Here is an 18,526-nt window from a genome sequence, read left to right on the forward strand (position 1 = left end):
TCATAAAAGCAAATACCAAAGCAGTGATGCAGAGCAGACAGGGCTGGCTTGCTGCTGACAAGGGCAAAGAATGCACGTATCCTGCTTTGTTTTCAGAGCTTATAATGCAGTGGGAGTACAGAATGGAAACGAAAGTTTGAAGCAGCAGGGAAACAGACCCAGAACTTACCCTGTATATTAATCTTAGAACTATTCCCTGTGTGTTGCAATTTCCAAGCAGCAGCTTTGTACTCAATCTTGTATTAGAACAAGGTTTTGTAGAACATAAGCATATGTGGGAGAGTGAGACACATTCAGAACAGACACAAGTGAACCAAGTCCCTGGGTATCTGCTAGACATATTGTTTCTCCTATCAGCACCCCCTCCAGGCACTGTGGCCCTTCCAAAGGGTCATGTGAGTGCATCAGATCTGCACAAAGCCTGGCACTGAGCAGAGGAAGCAGGCAGCTCAGGGCAGCAACAAGCCCCAGTTCAGTCCCCAGTACCTTGAGGAGATGTGTGACCTCTGAGAGTTGCTTTCACAGTCCTCTGTTCTGGGATATCAAATCTAAAGAATTATTGTACTTTTGATATGCATCTACTCTTTTTGTATTTGGAGGTTTCTCCATTAGTTTGCCTGGACACTACAGGAGTCCCCTAAAACTGCTACTGAGACACCCAGGCCTTCTCTACTGGAGGTCTGTTTTGTTGACTTCCATCATGCACAGCATAAATGAAGCTTACAGTACTAACAAATGTTATCAGAGTAGTTGGAAACAACCCTGAATACAGTCCAACACAGGCATAACTACTGACCACAAAGCCATCCACACTGCATTACCCTCTGACAGCAGAGCTATGGGCTTCAGTGATGCTGAAATGCCTACTGGAAACACCACAGCTGTGACAAAGCCGTGCCACGTGAGGCTGAAGTTGCATGCTTCAGCTCTCACTCTTGTACAGACCACTGTGCAACACAAACCAGGCTGGATGTGGCTCTGGGCAGCCTGGTCTGCTGGTTGGCGACCCTGCACATAGCAGGGGGTTGAAACTAGGTGAGCACCGTGGTCCTTTTCAACTCAGGCCATTTTAGGATTCTATGAAACCAGAGGGGTTATGATGCACAGGACATGCAGCATGGTGCTGGATGGGGACAGATGAAGAGGAACAAGCACCAGAGTTGATTTCATCTTCAGCCCATTAGCAGTGGGGCTTGTAAACAGCTCTCAAGCTGTCCACTGGGAATTACTTCTCCCCAAATCAGAACTGTGTCAAATGGTGCTCTGAGATGTTTACCTACAAAGGAAGACCTGTCATACAAAGGATGCAACCAGCTTAGGGCAGCGCAAACAACAAATCCACTGAAATGCAGGCAGACCATTCCACAAGACAGCCAAATGCAAACAAGGCGTAATTGGGAAACAAAAAGTAATTTGAAGCTTAAGATCACTAGCAGTAAGATGCACAGGGCAGCATTATGCAACGGGGGGCCCTTTAATGCCTAACAGTGGGCATTCTTGAAAGTCTGTTTCCTCCTTCAAGCCAACTACATTGCAGTTTTTACACATTAACAGCTATGCTTGTGCACGTCACGCTCTGCACGCTAACAGAGTAATGGTGGGAAGCAAGATTCCTTTTTAATCTATATTAATCTCAGTTTGCAGAAGAAAAATGAGGTCTCCGTGAGCGAAGGGACTTTCTGCCAAGGTACCTGAGCTGGAAGCTAAGCACAGGGGCAGAGCTGAGCTCCCCTTGCTGCAGCAGTGACACCGCCTGCTGCTGGGCTCTGCTACCTGCATAGCAAGGCGATGATGCACTGCTACACCACGTAGCTCAGAATTTAGGATTTGGTGCAGGCTCACGGAATCAGCGCTTGCACTTTGCTACAGCAGCAGGCTGTGAGTCTGTCACAGTCCGTCCTGAACACTCCTCAGCCCCAAAAAGCCTGCGTTCTGGTAAAGACAGTTACTGAAGGACAGAGACACAACAAGGGGGAAATGCAGAAAACATCTTACAGCACGAGAACTAGAGGCACTACACCGACGACTCCCGCTGTAAGCACTCTCGTCATACACAGACGCCTACAAGTAAAAGACAGAGTCAGAACAATCCTGGCAGATTTAAGTTTCTGCTTTCACTCTGTAGCACTGCAGATTCACACGGTGCAAGGACACAGGGGAATGAAGAGCATCTCCTGCAAACAACCACAAGCAGCATGCATGTGAATAATTAACACAACCTGAAGTCAGCAGGCTGGGAAACCCCACCACATACGTGCAAAACCTGAATGACTCCCCCATACCCATCACATAGCCGTGCATTTCTAGCAGTTAGTCCATCACCGATTCCACTGTTCATGTTACCCGTGACCAAAATGGCTACATCAATTCTTAAGTTTCTTATGTCTGTTTGATTTTCATTTCTGGTGCTCACAAAACACACGATGCCACAAGAACCCCAATGATGAACTGGTTTTCCAAACTAATAAAAAAGGAGGAAGATGCAGACTGGGCTCCAGTTCACCCTGGGAGTGTCCAGTTCAGGAAGCAGAAGCAACTCTGCCTTGAAGTGTTGAGAACTAAAACGAGCATCACCCACAGTTTAGGTTTCAACAAGAACCATGGAATTTGGCTAGCAAGGAAGAATTGATGTTGCCTCTCTCCAGCCTGCCCCTGTTCATCTCAAGGGTACACCAAAATAAAGATGCCTGCATCCAAAGGGAAGCCCACAGAAGCTCCACAACTCCACGAGCAGCAGCTGTAAAATTCCAATGGGTGTAAGAGGAAGGATCAGCAAGTCTGATGTACAAACAGCATTGCACACGTGCATTCACATGGATCAGACAGGTGAAACCAGGATGTGAAAGAAATGGAGCCAATGAGAACTACAGAGGTAAAAGACAGTATGTGCATGGCTGGAAGCGAGTGGCTTCAGTATTTGTGTTTTGAGTGTTAGTACAACAAACCCTGTAACTTCTGGCTGGCAGGGCATCGCTGTACAGCAAGGAGGGCTGAGGAAGACAAGCACAACACTTTTTGGCATAGAAAATGAAACCAACAACAAAAGAAGGATGCCTATAGCTGAATTCACAACAGGTAAAAGGTTAGGATTATTACACCATAACAGAAGGAAACCCAGTATAAAGAATGTTAGTTGTCTGATACATAAAAGCATTAGATTTCATCTCTCAAGAGTGAGAACACCAAGCACACATGCATTTCCTACAGGAAGGGAGGACACCAAAGCATAGAGAAGCACAAGAGCATAATTTAATTTTAGGTTATTGTTATTATCTCCCAACACATTTGTGTGCAGCAGCCAGAAAGGGTGTTTCTCCTCACTTCAACCAAAACCAGAGCTACGTGCAAAGACAAATACTTTAAGCTATACATGGTAAGTGTTCCACCTCTCGCGTGTTGCCACTTAGCCCCGAGAAACCCCAGTTATTCAGGACGAGGTTATGACTACCTGAGTCAGAGCACTGTTAGTAATCAACTGCACACCTCAGGGCAGCAGGCACGTACTGCTGTGATGCTCCAGCAGCAATTCCAGCTCACAGGCCTGGTGCCACCCCCAGCTGTCAGGAGCACGGTGACACTGCCTTGTCCTGCTCAGAACACTGCTCGAGCACCAGCATGCTGCTGCCCAGCCCCATCCGCATGCAGAGGACAATGCAACCTCTCAGGGTACTGGGAAGCTGTGGAATTTTGCTTCTAGCATCACTTCAGGCAAATAGAATTGCCTGAAGAACTTGATGTTTCCTTTACTTTTGCAGAGCAGTTTAGGCCAAAAGCAGGAAAATTAACCATTGGAAAGGGAGGAGCACCAAACCAAAACTACTTCTGCCCACGTGAAAATGGCTTGCCATTACTCTTTCCAATCTTAAAGCAAAAACATTGCTTTGGTTTTGGGATTTTTCTTTTTGGTTGTGGCAGTTTCACTAAGAGCTACAACTCCTGACAACTGGTGCAGATTAATTTCTTATACAAGAGGTCACATTATCCAAACGAAGCCAGAATGAGAAGCACAGGCCAGGCGAAACCAGTGGACAACAGACCCAGTTTCCATTTTGGGAAGAAGGCTGAGACGTGGAAGCATAGCCACTGTTGTGAAGACCCAGATCAGGGTAGTATGAAGCCTGCATTAATTGCAAACAAAAAGCCCTTGAGAACTCAATAACACGACTTTAAACTCCCTCAAGTGGGAAATAAAACGTACATTAGGAAGAGCACTGGTTAAGAACACTGAGAAGTCCAGGTGATCACAGGTACAAAAAGGTAACTGCATTAAGGAAACTGCATTCAAGGTAAGAGGACATGTGAAAATAGTTCATCCTTTCAATCTGTGAGGTAGAGACTTAGGTGAAAGGTCTTTCTTCTATCCCTATCATACCAAGAGGATTTTCAATCATTCCAATGGAACCCAAGCAGTGTTTTTCCCTGGATGACTTTCTTACACACATTTTGCTCTTCCTGCACCTGAAATGTGTCACGGAAGAACAAGAACACCATTAGAAGCACTACATAAGGCTTCTTGAACTCCCAACAGTTCAGCAAGAGGGCCAGCAGCAGGACATGCTGTTTCTTAACAGCTTAAGCAACAGCATTTCATCTTCTCTTACCAAAACATATAGGCCAGATGCATAAAACCATATGGTGGAGATCCCAGTAAGCTTTTCTATGAACATTCCTAGCAATGCAGTACATCAATGGTGATATCACACAGCTTAGCAGTAACACTTTCACTGGCTGTTCACCTCTACGTGATGTAGAAAACAAACAAGTGCTTTGTGAAGCAAACTTCACATGAACAGCAAACGCTTTGGGAAAGTCCAAAGGCCAATTGCAGTGCCCATGTGCAAATGCACACTGAGTACTGCCAGGCTAGGGAGTCTCAGCCTTGCACACGATGTGAGTGCATTGCACAGGCTGCAAAACAAGCTCTGATACGCAGCACCTGCACAGACAGCACCTGCAAACCCTTCCTGCCATCAAGATATTTCTTGCTACAGTTCAACTTTTACCCAATTTTGATTACAAGTTAAGCAATTCCGGCTTCCAAGTTCTACTTGTATCAAATGCAGAGACTTCCTTTCTCACTCACGACCTAGTTTTATTTTTTCTTTAAACAGCTTATTGCTGCACCTCTACATCTGAGAAACTGCAAAACCCGCAACATGCAAGGCAGGAAAAACCTGCTTCACCACACAAAAGAATTCGCTAATTAGATTTAATCCCCTTAAATACAGCAACAGATTTTAGAGCAATATAAATCATACTACAGTATACTAACCCTGCTAGATTTTCTACTCTGGGACGATCCATACACGTCTTCCTCATAACCATTGGTCTGTTATGGAAAGAAAGGGGAGAAAAGGAAAGAAAAGGAGAGAAACTGATGCAGTCCCAACAGACAAGTTTGTGTGACAGCCATCATTTATGAAAAGCAAAAGCAGAAAGAGAACTTTTCAAAGCTTCACCATGAACAGAAGTGCAGAACTAGGTCAGGGTTTCAAACGTGAGGATGTGAACACTTTTGTGTCCGTCGCTATCTGCAAACCAGCCAAAAAATGTCAAGGATACTCCTGCCTGCCTTTTTGACCCTTTTCTTCTTGTTGTTAAGAAAAACCTCTGCTTCCCCCATTGTTACAGCACTGTAACACCTGTAACTCTTCAAACTCTTTGTAAAGAGAACAGAGGATGAAAAGGAAACACAAGGGACGGGAGAGTATAATAAATATATCACAGTAGTTACTTACATTCCTGGCAGCTGAACACCTTAAAAAGCAGCAGATTATAGCTAAGAACTTAAATTTATATCCAAGAAATTCTGTTCAGCTGACAAAGAATGATATATGAAATCTCTTTTTGGCTTTCCCCACCTATACCAAAACGAACCCCAGACAGCGGCCATCCACCACCTGCCAACGCTTGGCAAGGCAACACAAAGACTGCAAGGGGTTTCAGTGGGTTCTAACTCTGCATGCTCAACACCCTGCCTTGTTGCAGCACGTAAGCTTGCTCTAAGAGGAGAAAACACAAACGTGCTCAGAGTGAATAAGAGATTCAGAGACAGTTGAAGTCATTAAGCCCATTCTGAACCCATTTTCAAGCCAAAGAGATACCATATACCATACAGTTAAAGGAAAAGAACAACATTAAACTAATCTACCTATTATTCCAACCTCCAGGACACATCCTTGCTCTCTATATGCAGATAACCAGGTGCTACAGACTTCTATAGATAAGCAGACAATGCTGTCTTAGATGGGAAGAGCCCAGATGAGATCCTTTCCAGCTGCTAGGTTTTTCAAAAGCTATTTTCCAGCTAACTGCATCTCTTTTAAAAGAACTTGATCTTGGCAAAGCTTTCACTCGGGAGTGTTAAGCAGAAGCACAACATCCTTGGAGTCACAGAGTTTCATCTAATGCTTCTCCTCTATGCTCTTTAATAATTACCTTGCTTTGGGAAATTACGTTGAATTGCCATGATTCATTTTTCACAAATCCAGGTTATCTACTGCTGTTAATGAGGCACTTCTCAATACAATTATTTTCATTTGCCCTCTTACCCTTTAGATTTCAAACTGAAGCATTACAGATGTGGTCATTTCCTTTGCCACTATGACCACTTATGACCACTGTTCCCTACTCTCCAGCTCACACTTCCAAAGGCAAATGCTCCAGTCAAAGCTCTGCAGGATGAGTTTCATCAGATCTTGCTGACCTTTGTTTTGTGCTAAGCATCTGATCAAAACCTTTATGAAAACTGAAACAAACAGGATGGCATACTGGAGAGAGCTATGAACTCATCCTTTTCTCTCTCAGTTCCTTGAATCTCTCCCCTTGAGATTTCAGCTGACATCCTGAGTGCTGCTCTTTATCTTCCATGTAGAGCTAGCTTTGCAATGCAGGTCCTCCTAGGGCAATTCCAGGCAAAGTCAATTGCCTTCAGGTTTCCTGAGAAACACTAATGTTTACCAAGTTACAGTAAAGAAACGTCAGAATGTCACTGCATTAAAGGGAAGCACGTCATTAGATTGATTTCCTTCCAAAACCCAGGCAACTGAGTTCTCCTGGTGTTTCACCAGCTCAGCATGCCCAGTACCTGGCTGGAAGCACTGCCATTCACAGCGTGCCATGTGTTGTGCTGGATAACTAACATCCCTATCTGAAAGTAACTCCAAGAGTTGTGCTACCAACAATCAGACAATGTGGGATGGGAGCAAGCTCCATCAGCCTCCTGAATATTATTTCTAGCCAAAAGCTTCAGCACCCCTAGCTAATGTACATCTAATTTGCAAATGCTATGCTCCTGAAGCCTTACCCAATTGTTAGGTATTCAAATGAAGCTGTAAATGAAGTTGCTAAGCTACTACTTTCATGCATGAAAAAAATACTGCTTCTTTCAGCTGAAAAGATTCAGTCTTTACTACACATACTTACCATCAACTTTACCTTTTTTATATGTGTAATATTAAAGCCTGAGCTAGATTTTGAGTGTTTCAGAAGGCTCTCTATGTACAACACTGACACAGACCTTTGGATCATGCTACACTTTACAGATAAAGCAATTCTAGGCATTCCTGTGGAGGCAAATTGTGAGTTACACCGTATCCTTGATACTGGGCTGGAGACCTTACAGCCAGCGTACTTGCTTCTCTAGTCTCATCACAGCATTTTTGTATACAAAAGCCTCAGCCAGACAGATACATACTGCTTTGGAGTAGTTCTTCCATTTGGTCCTCTCATTTTCTAATCCAGCCTGCAGTGAGATTAAGAATGCAGGGTGAAAAGATCAGTGCATTTACGTGCACACACCACAGCCAGGCATGCACAGCATCGAGCAAATCCATCAGTTCAGCATCTCTCCAGCTCTACAGAACATGGCTCAGTAAGCACACATGAAAAAAAATCAGATCTCAAAGTCAAATGGCCAGTTATTAGAGAATATGGTTAGAAGTGATGATAGTATTGTTAAATTTAGTAGCTACAGTTAAAATTATTCATGCTTGCTGGATTAAGTCAATTTACTGAGCTACCAGCTGTCTATACTTACTACATCAATACATCCATGCAAAATCCAAATGTGTTTGGACTATTTCTGTATATAGGTCACTCAAATAGATTCACTGCATTCCTAATCTGAAATAGGGCAGGGAAGGAAGAAGAGTGGGGAAAAAAAAAAAACAAGCTAGTCTGTAAAACTGCTCTCCCCAGCAGCAACAGACCGACCTCCCATTTGGCACAGCACTGGCACAAAACAGCACAGCTAACAGTGTGAGGAGATTTAAACACCGAGTTTCAAGTCTCAGCATTCATTTCCCCTACTAGGTCCTTCCCGTGCCCCTGAGATGCAGATCTACCTCAATGCAGTCAATGAACATCCTGTGATGAGTTGTATTATTGCTCATCCCTCACCTTAGATGAGCTATCACACTTGATGTTAGTTTTTTTTCCTCCCACACTTAGTTTTTAAACACACAATGTAACTTTCAGGCTATTCTCACCACTGGGTAGGCGCTGGCAAACTCCACATGAGACTGTCAAAAGAACAGAAATCAGAACAACAGAAAAGAGTGAAGCAAATGATGGCAATCAATCTCCTTCATCCCCTACAAGATGAAAATCCTACAGAAATAATCCTGGTGATGCACAAAGCCAGAAGCTGGGAACTTTGTTGAGTAGACAAAGCAAGGAAACGTGCCCAAATTGTGTCCTGAGTGACTAATAGCAGCAGCCTTACGTGCTGGAGTCTCGGATGACAGCCAGCTGAGAAGTGGGGGAACAAAGGCGCCTGCAGTAAAGACTGAAGGAAACCAGCATCTCAAACACTGTTGGTGCTACCGAGCCTCCTTAAGAAAAACCGCATGGGAAAGAAACGAGAAAGGCAGGATATTATTGATGGCTTCAGGATGAGCCACGGAAAAGCTGCTAAAGATGTCCAACCTCTGCAGCCCACAGTCTCCCTGCAGGAGGCACAGATGCACTGGGGACAGCATTATAACTCATAGGCTATTGGCTGCAGCACAGCCCAGCTGCAGAGCTTCAAGCGCTTGGCTGTTGTGCTCTAACCAACACCTCTGGTGCAGCCCACGTTGAGGGCTGGAAAAGAATGGCTGCTTCAAAGAGTAATTCCTACTGCAACCAGCCCCACAGGGACCCGGAGTGCCAAAAACACAACATCAGCTATCAGAAAGGGAAAGTCTTGAACGGCAATCACAATGGAAATAGTAAGGAGAAAGTATTTACATATCCAAAAACGAAGAGCAGTCACTGTTGAGTTTTATGAACCCTGCATGGACACAGACAGCGCTTCCTTCATGCTAAAGCAGCTCAGATGTCCCTAAAGGTGACTTTCAATTGGTCGTCGCTCAGTTATTTCTTTGCTTTACACGGGCACAGCAGGAGCCAAACTTTCACAACCAGATGTGGTCACACTTCAAACAAGCTGCTGCATACCCACGCTAGGAAAACAATCAGTGTGTGCTCTCATCACAAAACCCTACGTGAAGCATAAGGGTAACTCTCCAACCAGGCTAAATGAACGTGCAGGTTTATTTCTTCCTTTCTCCTCCAATCCCAGTGGCACTGGATGAGGAAAGGAAGCCTTCAGATATACCAGGCTCTGTCAAAGCCCTTCCTCTGCACGCCCCAATTGTCAGATGCCTTGCACAATGCTACTTTATGGGGGCAGCGGGGAATCTGTGCAACATCATTGGAAATAGCAGGATGTAAAGCTTCAACCAGATCGTCCTGTCAGAAAAGGACACTCTCTGCAGAAGTACTGGGTATTTATGGGCCATCCCCTACAGCAGGGGAGATCCCTCTTTGGCAGAAGAGCAGTGGTGATCAGACAGCCCAGTGAAGGACTGCTCCAGGAGAACGTGTCAGGAAAGCTTCTCCAGGGACTGTGGGGAACAGAATGCAAGGCTCCTGTTTAAGTATATAAAAACAAATCAGGTACGTATTATAAAAATGCATCAAAGGAATCAATAGCAGATTTCCAGGAAGAAGCCTTCCAAATGAACACAATGATAAGAAATGCAGACCTTGCTGAGAATAATACTGGTCTTGCTTGATCTATAAAAACAAAACTGACTGTCCAGCCTAAATCATCTAACTCGTACCAGTGATAAATTGGGAACAGCATCAGCGGAAGATGGAGTTATTCTCAAACACATCTGTTTTAGGCACAGTTGACTCCAAAACAAACAGCAGCTGATTTGCGTTCAGAACTGCTGGGTGCTCCCTGCATTGCCCTGCTGCTGTTCCTGTTGTGTTGCCAGCTGAATGCTTCGCACAGATCCCAGAAGCAGTGGGCTCTGACCATCTTCAAAAGACCATCAACACACACTGAGACAGCAGCATTAGCTGCTAAGTGCTAAACTGCTTAACTAGCCCCACAATTACAAGGGCTGATTGTGTTTACCCTAAGATTTGTACACATGTATTATATGGACAACCACTGCACTGACAGTTGGAGAACAAGTGTTGTAGGCTTTTCTACAGATTAGCAGTGGTGCACTGTGCACCGGGTGCCCTACTAATCCCTCCCCAGAACTCCGTGTGGCACTTTATTACCCAAATTCTCCATGTTGACAATCAAGTAACGGAGCTTACAAGGCACAAATGGCTGCACAGGCTGAAGTTTTGGCTAAGTTCTTCCTGTGACAAAGCAGTGAGCAGCATTAACCAGAAGGGTATGCATCAATGCTTTGCTCACGTTTCTCAACAGAGAATAGAAATCAGACAGTTCCTTGGCTTGAAGGAATTACTGGCCCAAATGTAGCAGTGCAAAAACACACGCCTCGAGCACAGAAAACAGCACGACCTTGGAAGGAAGGTGTTTGCAGAGAACTTAGAAAAGGTGCAGAACAATGATTCTGTGGTACAGGAGGACAGCAGCTTCAGTACACACACATGCACACTTAATTTGTACAATTTACCAACCCTCAGGCTTCCACGGCTACCCACTGACATGCGCTCATCTTCATCCGAAGCCTATCAAAAGAAAGTACAAAGACAAGAAAACAATGAAATGAACGTAAATAACAGGCAATGATGTAAACACGGGTGAGCTTTGATGGGACAGAAGGAAAGAAAGGAAATAAAACTTGAAGAATTAAAAAGAATGGCATTAAATTCCAAGCAAAAAGTAAATTAAGTCGTATCCTGCCCAAGAAACAATCAGCATTTTACTACAGGACAAATTACAAGCTTGCTCAGCTACTCCCAGCTTTATGATCACAGCCCATGGTTGAATGTAAAAATGTTATACACTCCAGGCAGGTCATTTCCCCATCCTCCACCCCACCCCTTTATTTAGCACATTCTCAAGAGCTCTTCAGAATAACTGGAGAGAGGGGGCAGAGAAGCCAGGATGTGGGTTTGGGGCTTCATTCAGTTGGGGGGGGAGGGAGGGGAACATTGTGGGTTTTTTTCTCCTTTTGAAAAGAAACTGCTTTACTCCCATCTATTTAATGAAGGAGCAATGCCTAGCTACAAAGGAAAAGCAAAAGCACAAATACTAACCGAGGCATTTCTTCGGGCTCTACGCGAATAGCGCTCACTGTCTTCCTAGCGAGGCAGCAGAGAAAAACAAAGAGTGAAGCGTTGAAAGGACAGGTCCATCAGCAGAGTGCATTCAGAAAGAAACAAGGAAACTTCAGAGCGTTTTGGAGTCAGGAAGGTTAATCCAAATAACGGGAGGTAACGTGTTGTCAAATCAGAAAACCCCTTTCTTTGACCCCAGCTTTCTTCCCCTTCACATTACAAAAGCATTGCTACTTCTGAGGGACAGAGGCTGTGCAAACACTGTGGCACGTGTTACAGTTCAGTCAACTGATTTGATGTGGAATTTGGAGAAAGTGGCAAAAACAGGGGAAAAAAAGTAGTTTCAACATTGGAATTAATGGTTTTCAGTGGTGAGCTGATTTCTAAGCAAGGGAATTACTCGTAACATAGAGCTAAGTTCACCATACAGCCTTCCAATACTTGAAGGGAGCATACAGACAGGAGGGAAATGACTGTTTATGAAGGTGGATAGTGATAGGACAAAGAGAAATGGCCTTAAACTGACACAGGGGAGGTTTGGGTTGGATAGTAGGAGGAAGTTTTTCCACTCAGAAAGGAGGTTGCCCAAGGAGGCTGTGGATGCCCCATCCCTGGAGGCGTTCAAGGCCAGGCTGGATGTGGCTCTGGGCAGCCTGGGCTGCAGGTTGGCAACCCTGCACACAGCAGGGGGTTGGAACCAGATGATCATTGTGGTCCTTTTCAACCCAGGTCATTCTATGATTCTATGTGGAGAGACTAAATGGCTCATCTGTCTGATTGGAGCATCTGGAGTGGCTGGCTGCTCCCTGGGACAGCAGGTTTTAAGCAGGGATGCAGCAAGCCAATATTTATGCTAGCTAATTATCAAGGAAAAGTTACCTTCCAGGCTGGAAGTCAGCTGTTCCACTGTGCCTCTTACAGCATGCACTCCTTGAATTGCAGAGAAAGGCCACAAGGGCAAGGAACAGTAGTTTTCATCTGGCATCACTGCTAAGCGATGTCACGAACTTATGCCAGACAGACACGTGAAGGAAATGTCCTCCAGCCCTTCAGCAGTCCTTTCATCTCATGTTATGGCTGTTAAAACAGACTGATGCTGCTAACGGCCACATCTGTGTCTAAGTTGCTAAGCCAACTCTAGCAGCTTAGCAACTAATGAAATCCAAGACCAGAAAAGGTGAGCACTGCCACAGTACCACTACTACTGTGTCTGGAATGGTCAAAACTAACAGCAGAAGCACAGATAAAACTTGCCCAGCATTTACCTGAATACAGCTTTGAAGAAGTTCAAATTGTAGCAAAATCCACAAGAAATAGAGTGTGTATATATATATGTGTGTGTGTGTGTGTGTGTGTGTGTATTCCTTGCATTAGTGGCTCTATTGGGTCTACAAGCTCATCCAATCTTCAAGTAATAGGACGGATATAGAGGTCTGCAAAAAGAGATGGCTCTAACCAAACCCATACCACATTCAATCTTCGTTTCAGATGCTGATGTGGATTGCAAGAACCTGAGTGCTAAAAGCGTATTTCCAGTGTATGGAAATATGTCTCAAATTCTACCAACTGCACAAAACTTCAACACATAAAAGCTGATTAACTATGTTGATCAAGGCCTACCATCCATTGCTCGATGTCGCCCCATTTAGTATCCAGACCATAATACTTCTACAGACAGAGAAGGGAAAAACTGAATTTAGATGAGAAAGGCAAACACTGAACACTCAGTCATGCATTGCCAGTGCACACAGATTCACACATGCGGATTTCATGGCCATGCCAGTGACAGCATCCATTGGGTGCCATGTCTGATGCAGCAGATGCCCAGAAAAACTTCCCAGCACAGGGACAGGAGCATTTAGCAGGACAGTCTGACCCCTACACAGCTCCTTATTGCTCAGCAGTGTCAAAGAAAACCAACCAGCACCACAGGGAAAGGAGCAAAGAGCGTAATGAGTCTTGAATTTCTGACCCATTTAAGTCAAGGCTCATTATAAGCGACCTGAACACAGAACACTTCCAGGATGAAAAATGCTGTCAAACTGTGTTCGCTGCACAGATCTGTCAAACTGGGAAGACAAGTTGAATAAAATGCAAATAATCTGTGTATTCCTATTGTTTTCTTCATCCACAGATCTCATTTTTGCCTGTGTTTTGATCATCTTGGCACGGATGGCAGAACAGAGCCTTAGGATCCTTTATACCACAGCAGCAAGGTTGGAAAGGTCTCTGTTTTAGTACCATAGCAGACGTTTCCCTAGCAGGCTGTCCTACCTGAACTCACGTGCAGGTCATATGCTCTTGATGTAACTTTTGCACTTCCCACTGACCTTGCATTCCCAGCAGACAGCAAATTGCTGAAGATCAACAAGTTCAACAGGATTTTCCATCCTTCCCAAACACACATTTAGAATCTAATCTCAGGAAGCTCACATTTATAACGGCAATCGTAACACTGCAGTGTGAGGAAAACCACCAGGCCTAAGCACAGTAATGGGCAAATGGAAATCCTGCTCAAGGAAGTATTAGATGTATTTTAGAACAATTTAGGTTATGTATTTTGAGGTTTGTGTATTTGTGGGGGGGAAAAAGTGCCTACACTTGCCTGCTTTCCAGAGGCTGGAGGAAGCAGAGCAGGAGCAGGTAAAACATTAACTGATGAGCAAAATTTGCAATCTTCTTCCTCACAGAGCTCAGCATTTTGCAGCCACTCCATGGTATTAATGTATCTTGACTTGCACTCCAAAACCCCACTCTCTACTTAGTAACAAACCAGAAGAAACACCTGAGCTCTCTGATACAGCATCAGTTTATTCCCACTTCAGAGTTTCCTTTCAACACTATTATTTTCACCTTCAGGCCACCTTTATTTTCACCTCAATAGCTCTGAAGAGAAGACAGCCCATTACAAAGTGAAATACGCACAGGGCTGCTGCATGAGGACATCAGGGAAAACCCAAACTGTGCAAAGACTTCTGAATGCTGCCAGTTCTAAGCTGAAATTCTTCAGAAAAAGAATTCTAGAAAGTAAGTATTGAGGCCAGAAATTTGGAAAATGTGAAATAAACCCACTGCACTGCAGGTTTTAACAGCACACACACATTTATCTGGAAAAAGGAGAAGAGACAACAGTTAAGATACTTAACCACTTCTCTATGCCTTCCCCTCTTGATCCTGCAAAGCATCTCAGCGTGTGCACAAATACATCCAGGATCTCACTGCAATGCCTAGCCAAGCTGCACTTGAGTGAAACTTCTCCCTTAAACTACATGAATGAGAGAGTGTTATAATAACTACTGTTTTTCCAAGCATTGCATACTTCCTCATATGTGCTTGGATCAGCTGTTTCCAGGCAGAAGTAAAATACGTATGACAGCATGTTGTAAAATTAAGGTTTATGTAAATCACATCCTGAAAGCGAGCCCAGCTCTTAAAGCTATACGAATTCCAGCTGGTCAGGGTTCTGTCTGAGAGCAGACCCTACAGATTATGCTTTGTGGCAAATCAGATCAGGTAAAGCCTTATTAGAGGCTCCTTCTTTCCCAAAGAAAAAATGAGCAAGGTTTTCTGACGCTACAAATTGATTCAATTAAAACAAAAACACAAAAAGCCTACACACATTCAAGGGGAAAGAAAGCATCCTGAAAACCTCCATATAAAGACAGAGGGTCCTTTCTCACACGTAGGAAGGGCCCACAAGTACACTGATATTTCGTACTGCCTGCCCTTGGCTCTCCACTTCCTGACACAGGCTTCCGAATTCAGTTCTGCATAACGGAGATGAGGAAGCACTCCTTGAAAGACTTGTATGGCTGTCTCTTTCTCCACCCGTGTGAAGTGACAAAGCTATGTTTCACATCCCCTAAAGAGAACCATCAATGAAAGCAATAGCCTAGAGACCACTTCTATTTGAACCTAAACAACACATCTCACACGCTGGACTGAGCCAATAGCATCTGAAGTTTCAGCTATTTTGCTCCAGATGCTTCCCAACCCTTTACGTCAACTGTTCTGCCATAAGGGATCTGCTGGGAGTGGAAGGTGAAATAACACCTTCATCGTTCAGCTGGATACCTCTTCCAGACTCAAGTTCTCTTCTACCCTGAAAATTGATATTAAAATTCAATAATTAATGACATTAATACCATTGAGAGAGAATTCCGGATCAGATTTGCTCACTAAGTGCCAGTAAAACTGCTCGACTTGCAAACTCACTAAGGGATGCCACGAAGCTAACCCACTTATCTCCTCATCCACGTCACGACACCAAGAGTAAACAGCTTCTTTGTCTCCCGTGGGGCTGCAAAAGTAGCAGCAGATTAAATTAGCTCCCATACAGGAGATTGATACATTGATAGCCTGTTGACCCACAGGAAGGCATTAATTTGATTCACCCAGTACGTGGGCAACTCCAGAAATAAATACAAGAGTAAGATGGGTTTGTCATCAAATTAACCAAGTCAGGATTAAGCATGAGAGCATGATTTCAGTAGTTGCCTTCGTACATGGACAAGAGAGCAGCATTTCCAGAAGCACACACACTGCTACAGAGCCAGGAAACATGCAGTGAGGGCCCAGGAGCAACACAAGCAGGCTGTGGTTTTGGGACACATTTCTCACTCAGCAAGCAATACAAAAAAAACAGGATAACAACCATTCAGTATAGCGGAAAATGAGCAGGCTTCAAGAAATCCATGCTTTCTCTCCCCCTGTGAAATTTCTTTAGAGCTATTCTCTATGTACTGCACAATTCATGTGCTGCAACCACACAACAGCAAAAGAAAACCCCAAACTTTTGTTACGTAGCAGGTGATCTCCATTACAGCTCTTATTATCATGAGAACTGTGAGAAATGGAAACTGGGGAGAGATCATGACTTTGAACTGAGTGGACAGAGCATTAAACAACATAGAAGTGTTTGAAATTTTTTGGTACACTGGAAGAAAGGCCATACAGTTCATTTACCCAACAACTGCAAACACAAACACAGTGTCCCTGATTTACTTCAGTGACTTTCTGCATGCAAAGTCATCCAAAAGTCATTCCTGCTGGCACCCATTAGGTGCTTGCACAGCCTGAAGTATGTGCAACGATGCACCTGGCCTTCAACAGCCAAGCGACTGCGTGGCTCTCAGCCATGCTCCGAGCTTCCAAACTCATGGGATGGCTGCTTTGCAAAACTCTTCTTCTCCTTACTGCTTATTCCTTGTCAAACAGTCAGTGGAAAAGATGATACTAAGTGCCTAGCCACACAGGTCACCTTGCCCCTCTCCCCTTTATTATCCACTCCACAAGGCTATGGGAGGAAAGGAAACATGAAGGCATGGAAACAAAGCCTGCCGTGCATCTTCCATTCTTAAGAAGTTTTTCTGAGGTGCAGACAGGACTCGTGAGAGAACACACACACGCAAACAAGAATGAACAAGCAAGCCCTACCTTCTGAACTTGATAGATCTAAGGGGGAAAAGGGAAAGGAAAGAAACAAGGAAACAAAAGCTAGCGTGAATGAATGAACAGCAACACAACAACAAGCCAGCCTAGAGGGGGAAAAAACTCATTTATGCAGAATATACAGCAAAACATGAATACAAAGAAACATACTCAAATCCTGTTAAGTCGGGTAAGATGAAAGCAGAGGTTACACTCCAGGCTTCCTTCAACACAGCTTGCTAAAATACAACACTCCCATGTGCCTACCTGCTGGCTTCTGGGACATGCATGGACATCTGCTCCACAGACAGCTGGGCAAGAGAGCAATCCAGCTGGAGGGCAGGGCCTCCTGCTTTCCTATCACTCCTATTTCCACTGCCCAAATACTCACCTGGGATGGCAGCGGTGCATCTACCATTACGGGGGGAGAAAAAAAAAGCACTAACTACAGACAATGCGTGCTTCTGTTAAGGACCAAGTCCTCCTTAGCTGGTGAAACAAATATCATCAATGCTACCTATCTTTCAGCTGTGTGCAGGACAGCATCAACTTGTGCAAGAGATTTTCAGAGCATTTTAACACGTACTGCCAGAACTGCAGGATTTCTGCAGGTTTTGTTTTTTTGCAAGAGACCCCCCTCCTTGTTCAAAAGTTACCTAGCTGGAACCCAAATTCAGAAGGAAATTGCAGCTTCATTCTCCCCCCTCCTCTGCTGAGCACCCTTTGAGCTTTGTATCTGTAGCAGATAGTGACAATGCAGTTCAGAACTGCCAGCTGTCCTACTGTCAGACGAGTACTGACTGAATGACTGCGAGTCCCAGCCCTCTGCTACATGAATGGCACCTGGGGGAAGGGGACAGTGCTTGGACTCCATCCCTTCTGCTAGTCAGAAGGTGGCAGGGCAGGCAACCCTCGTACTTCTGGACATATACCCATGGATCTCTGCCATCCGTGGCTCTGAGCCACCTCAGATGAACCCAGAGCCCAGTGCTGGGTGCAAAGCATGCTCCTTTCCATCACTGCCTCCGGAACCGGCTCAGGTTCACTTTCTTGACTGTGAAGAACAACTGCAGAAGCCAACTTAATACCTTCAAAGCGTTGATTTCTATTCCTACAAGTGCACAGGGTTTAACCAAGACCCACAGTTAAAGCTAGCTTTCCCACACAGCTAATCACCTCACTTTATCTCGTACTAAGAAAGCCCGTAAGAAGAAACTGCACTAAAGCCTCCCACAGTTCCCAAGAATACACAGCAACTCCAATCTGCATATGCAGGGTGCTTTTCATCCATTCAAGCACTGCACTTTTACATGTGGCAATTAGCAGGCAGCTATTATAGGTTTAACATTGCCACGCTGTTGTTTCACCCACAGTATGCTCCTTTTAAACATACCCTGCCAGGGTTTGGCTAACAGGTACAGCCAAGCTTTGGGGCACGCTGACACCACTTGCACGTGGATGATGCTTTCTGATAGCTGTCCCATGCCTTTGGGACAATGCCATAGATCCTTTATTTTTCAAATGCAGCGCTTCAGGCTCAGCGTAGCAGGTATCCCTGCTG

At 44.5% G+C, this 18,526-nt stretch overlaps 1 protein-coding gene across 11 annotated transcripts in view; it reads right to left on the reverse strand.

Annotated features, from left to right (window-relative positions):
* The window catches only part of LRRFIP1 (LRR binding FLII interacting protein 1), a 90,063-nt gene that overhangs the window by 28,672 nt on the left and 42,865 nt on the right, over positions 1-18,526 (reverse strand). For 6 of the 11 annotated variants that reach the window (XM_042874949.1, XM_042874943.1, XM_042874944.1 and 3 more), the window contains exons 3-12: positions 16,972-16,989; positions 13,156-13,203; positions 11,515-11,559; positions 10,933-10,983; positions 8,490-8,522; positions 7,697-7,744; positions 5,273-5,329; positions 4,038-4,118; positions 2,946-2,990; positions 1,996-2,061 (exon numbers count right to left, since the gene is read on the reverse strand). The exons of 3 other annotated variants lie outside the window; for them this stretch is intronic. In XM_042874949.1, the coding sequence (XP_042730883.1) occupies positions 1,996-2,061; positions 2,946-2,990; positions 4,038-4,118; positions 5,273-5,329; positions 7,697-7,744; positions 8,490-8,522; positions 10,933-10,983; positions 11,515-11,559; positions 13,156-13,203; positions 16,972-16,989 (492 nt within the window). The remainder of the gene's footprint in view (positions 1-1,995; positions 2,062-2,945; positions 2,991-4,037; positions 4,119-5,272; positions 5,330-7,696; positions 7,745-8,489; positions 8,523-10,932; positions 10,984-11,514; positions 11,560-13,155; positions 13,204-16,971; positions 16,990-18,526) is intronic. 2 more of the 11 variants (XM_042874941.1, XM_042874945.1) reach the window with 2 other exon arrangements.

The sequence above is a fragment of the Lagopus leucura genome, unplaced genomic scaffold, assembly GCF_019238085.1.
Source record: "Lagopus leucura isolate 7727_CA_CO unplaced genomic scaffold, USGS_WTPT01 Super-Scaffold_100012, whole genome shotgun sequence".
Lineage (NCBI taxonomy): Eukaryota > Metazoa > Chordata > Aves > Galliformes > Phasianidae > Lagopus > Lagopus leucura.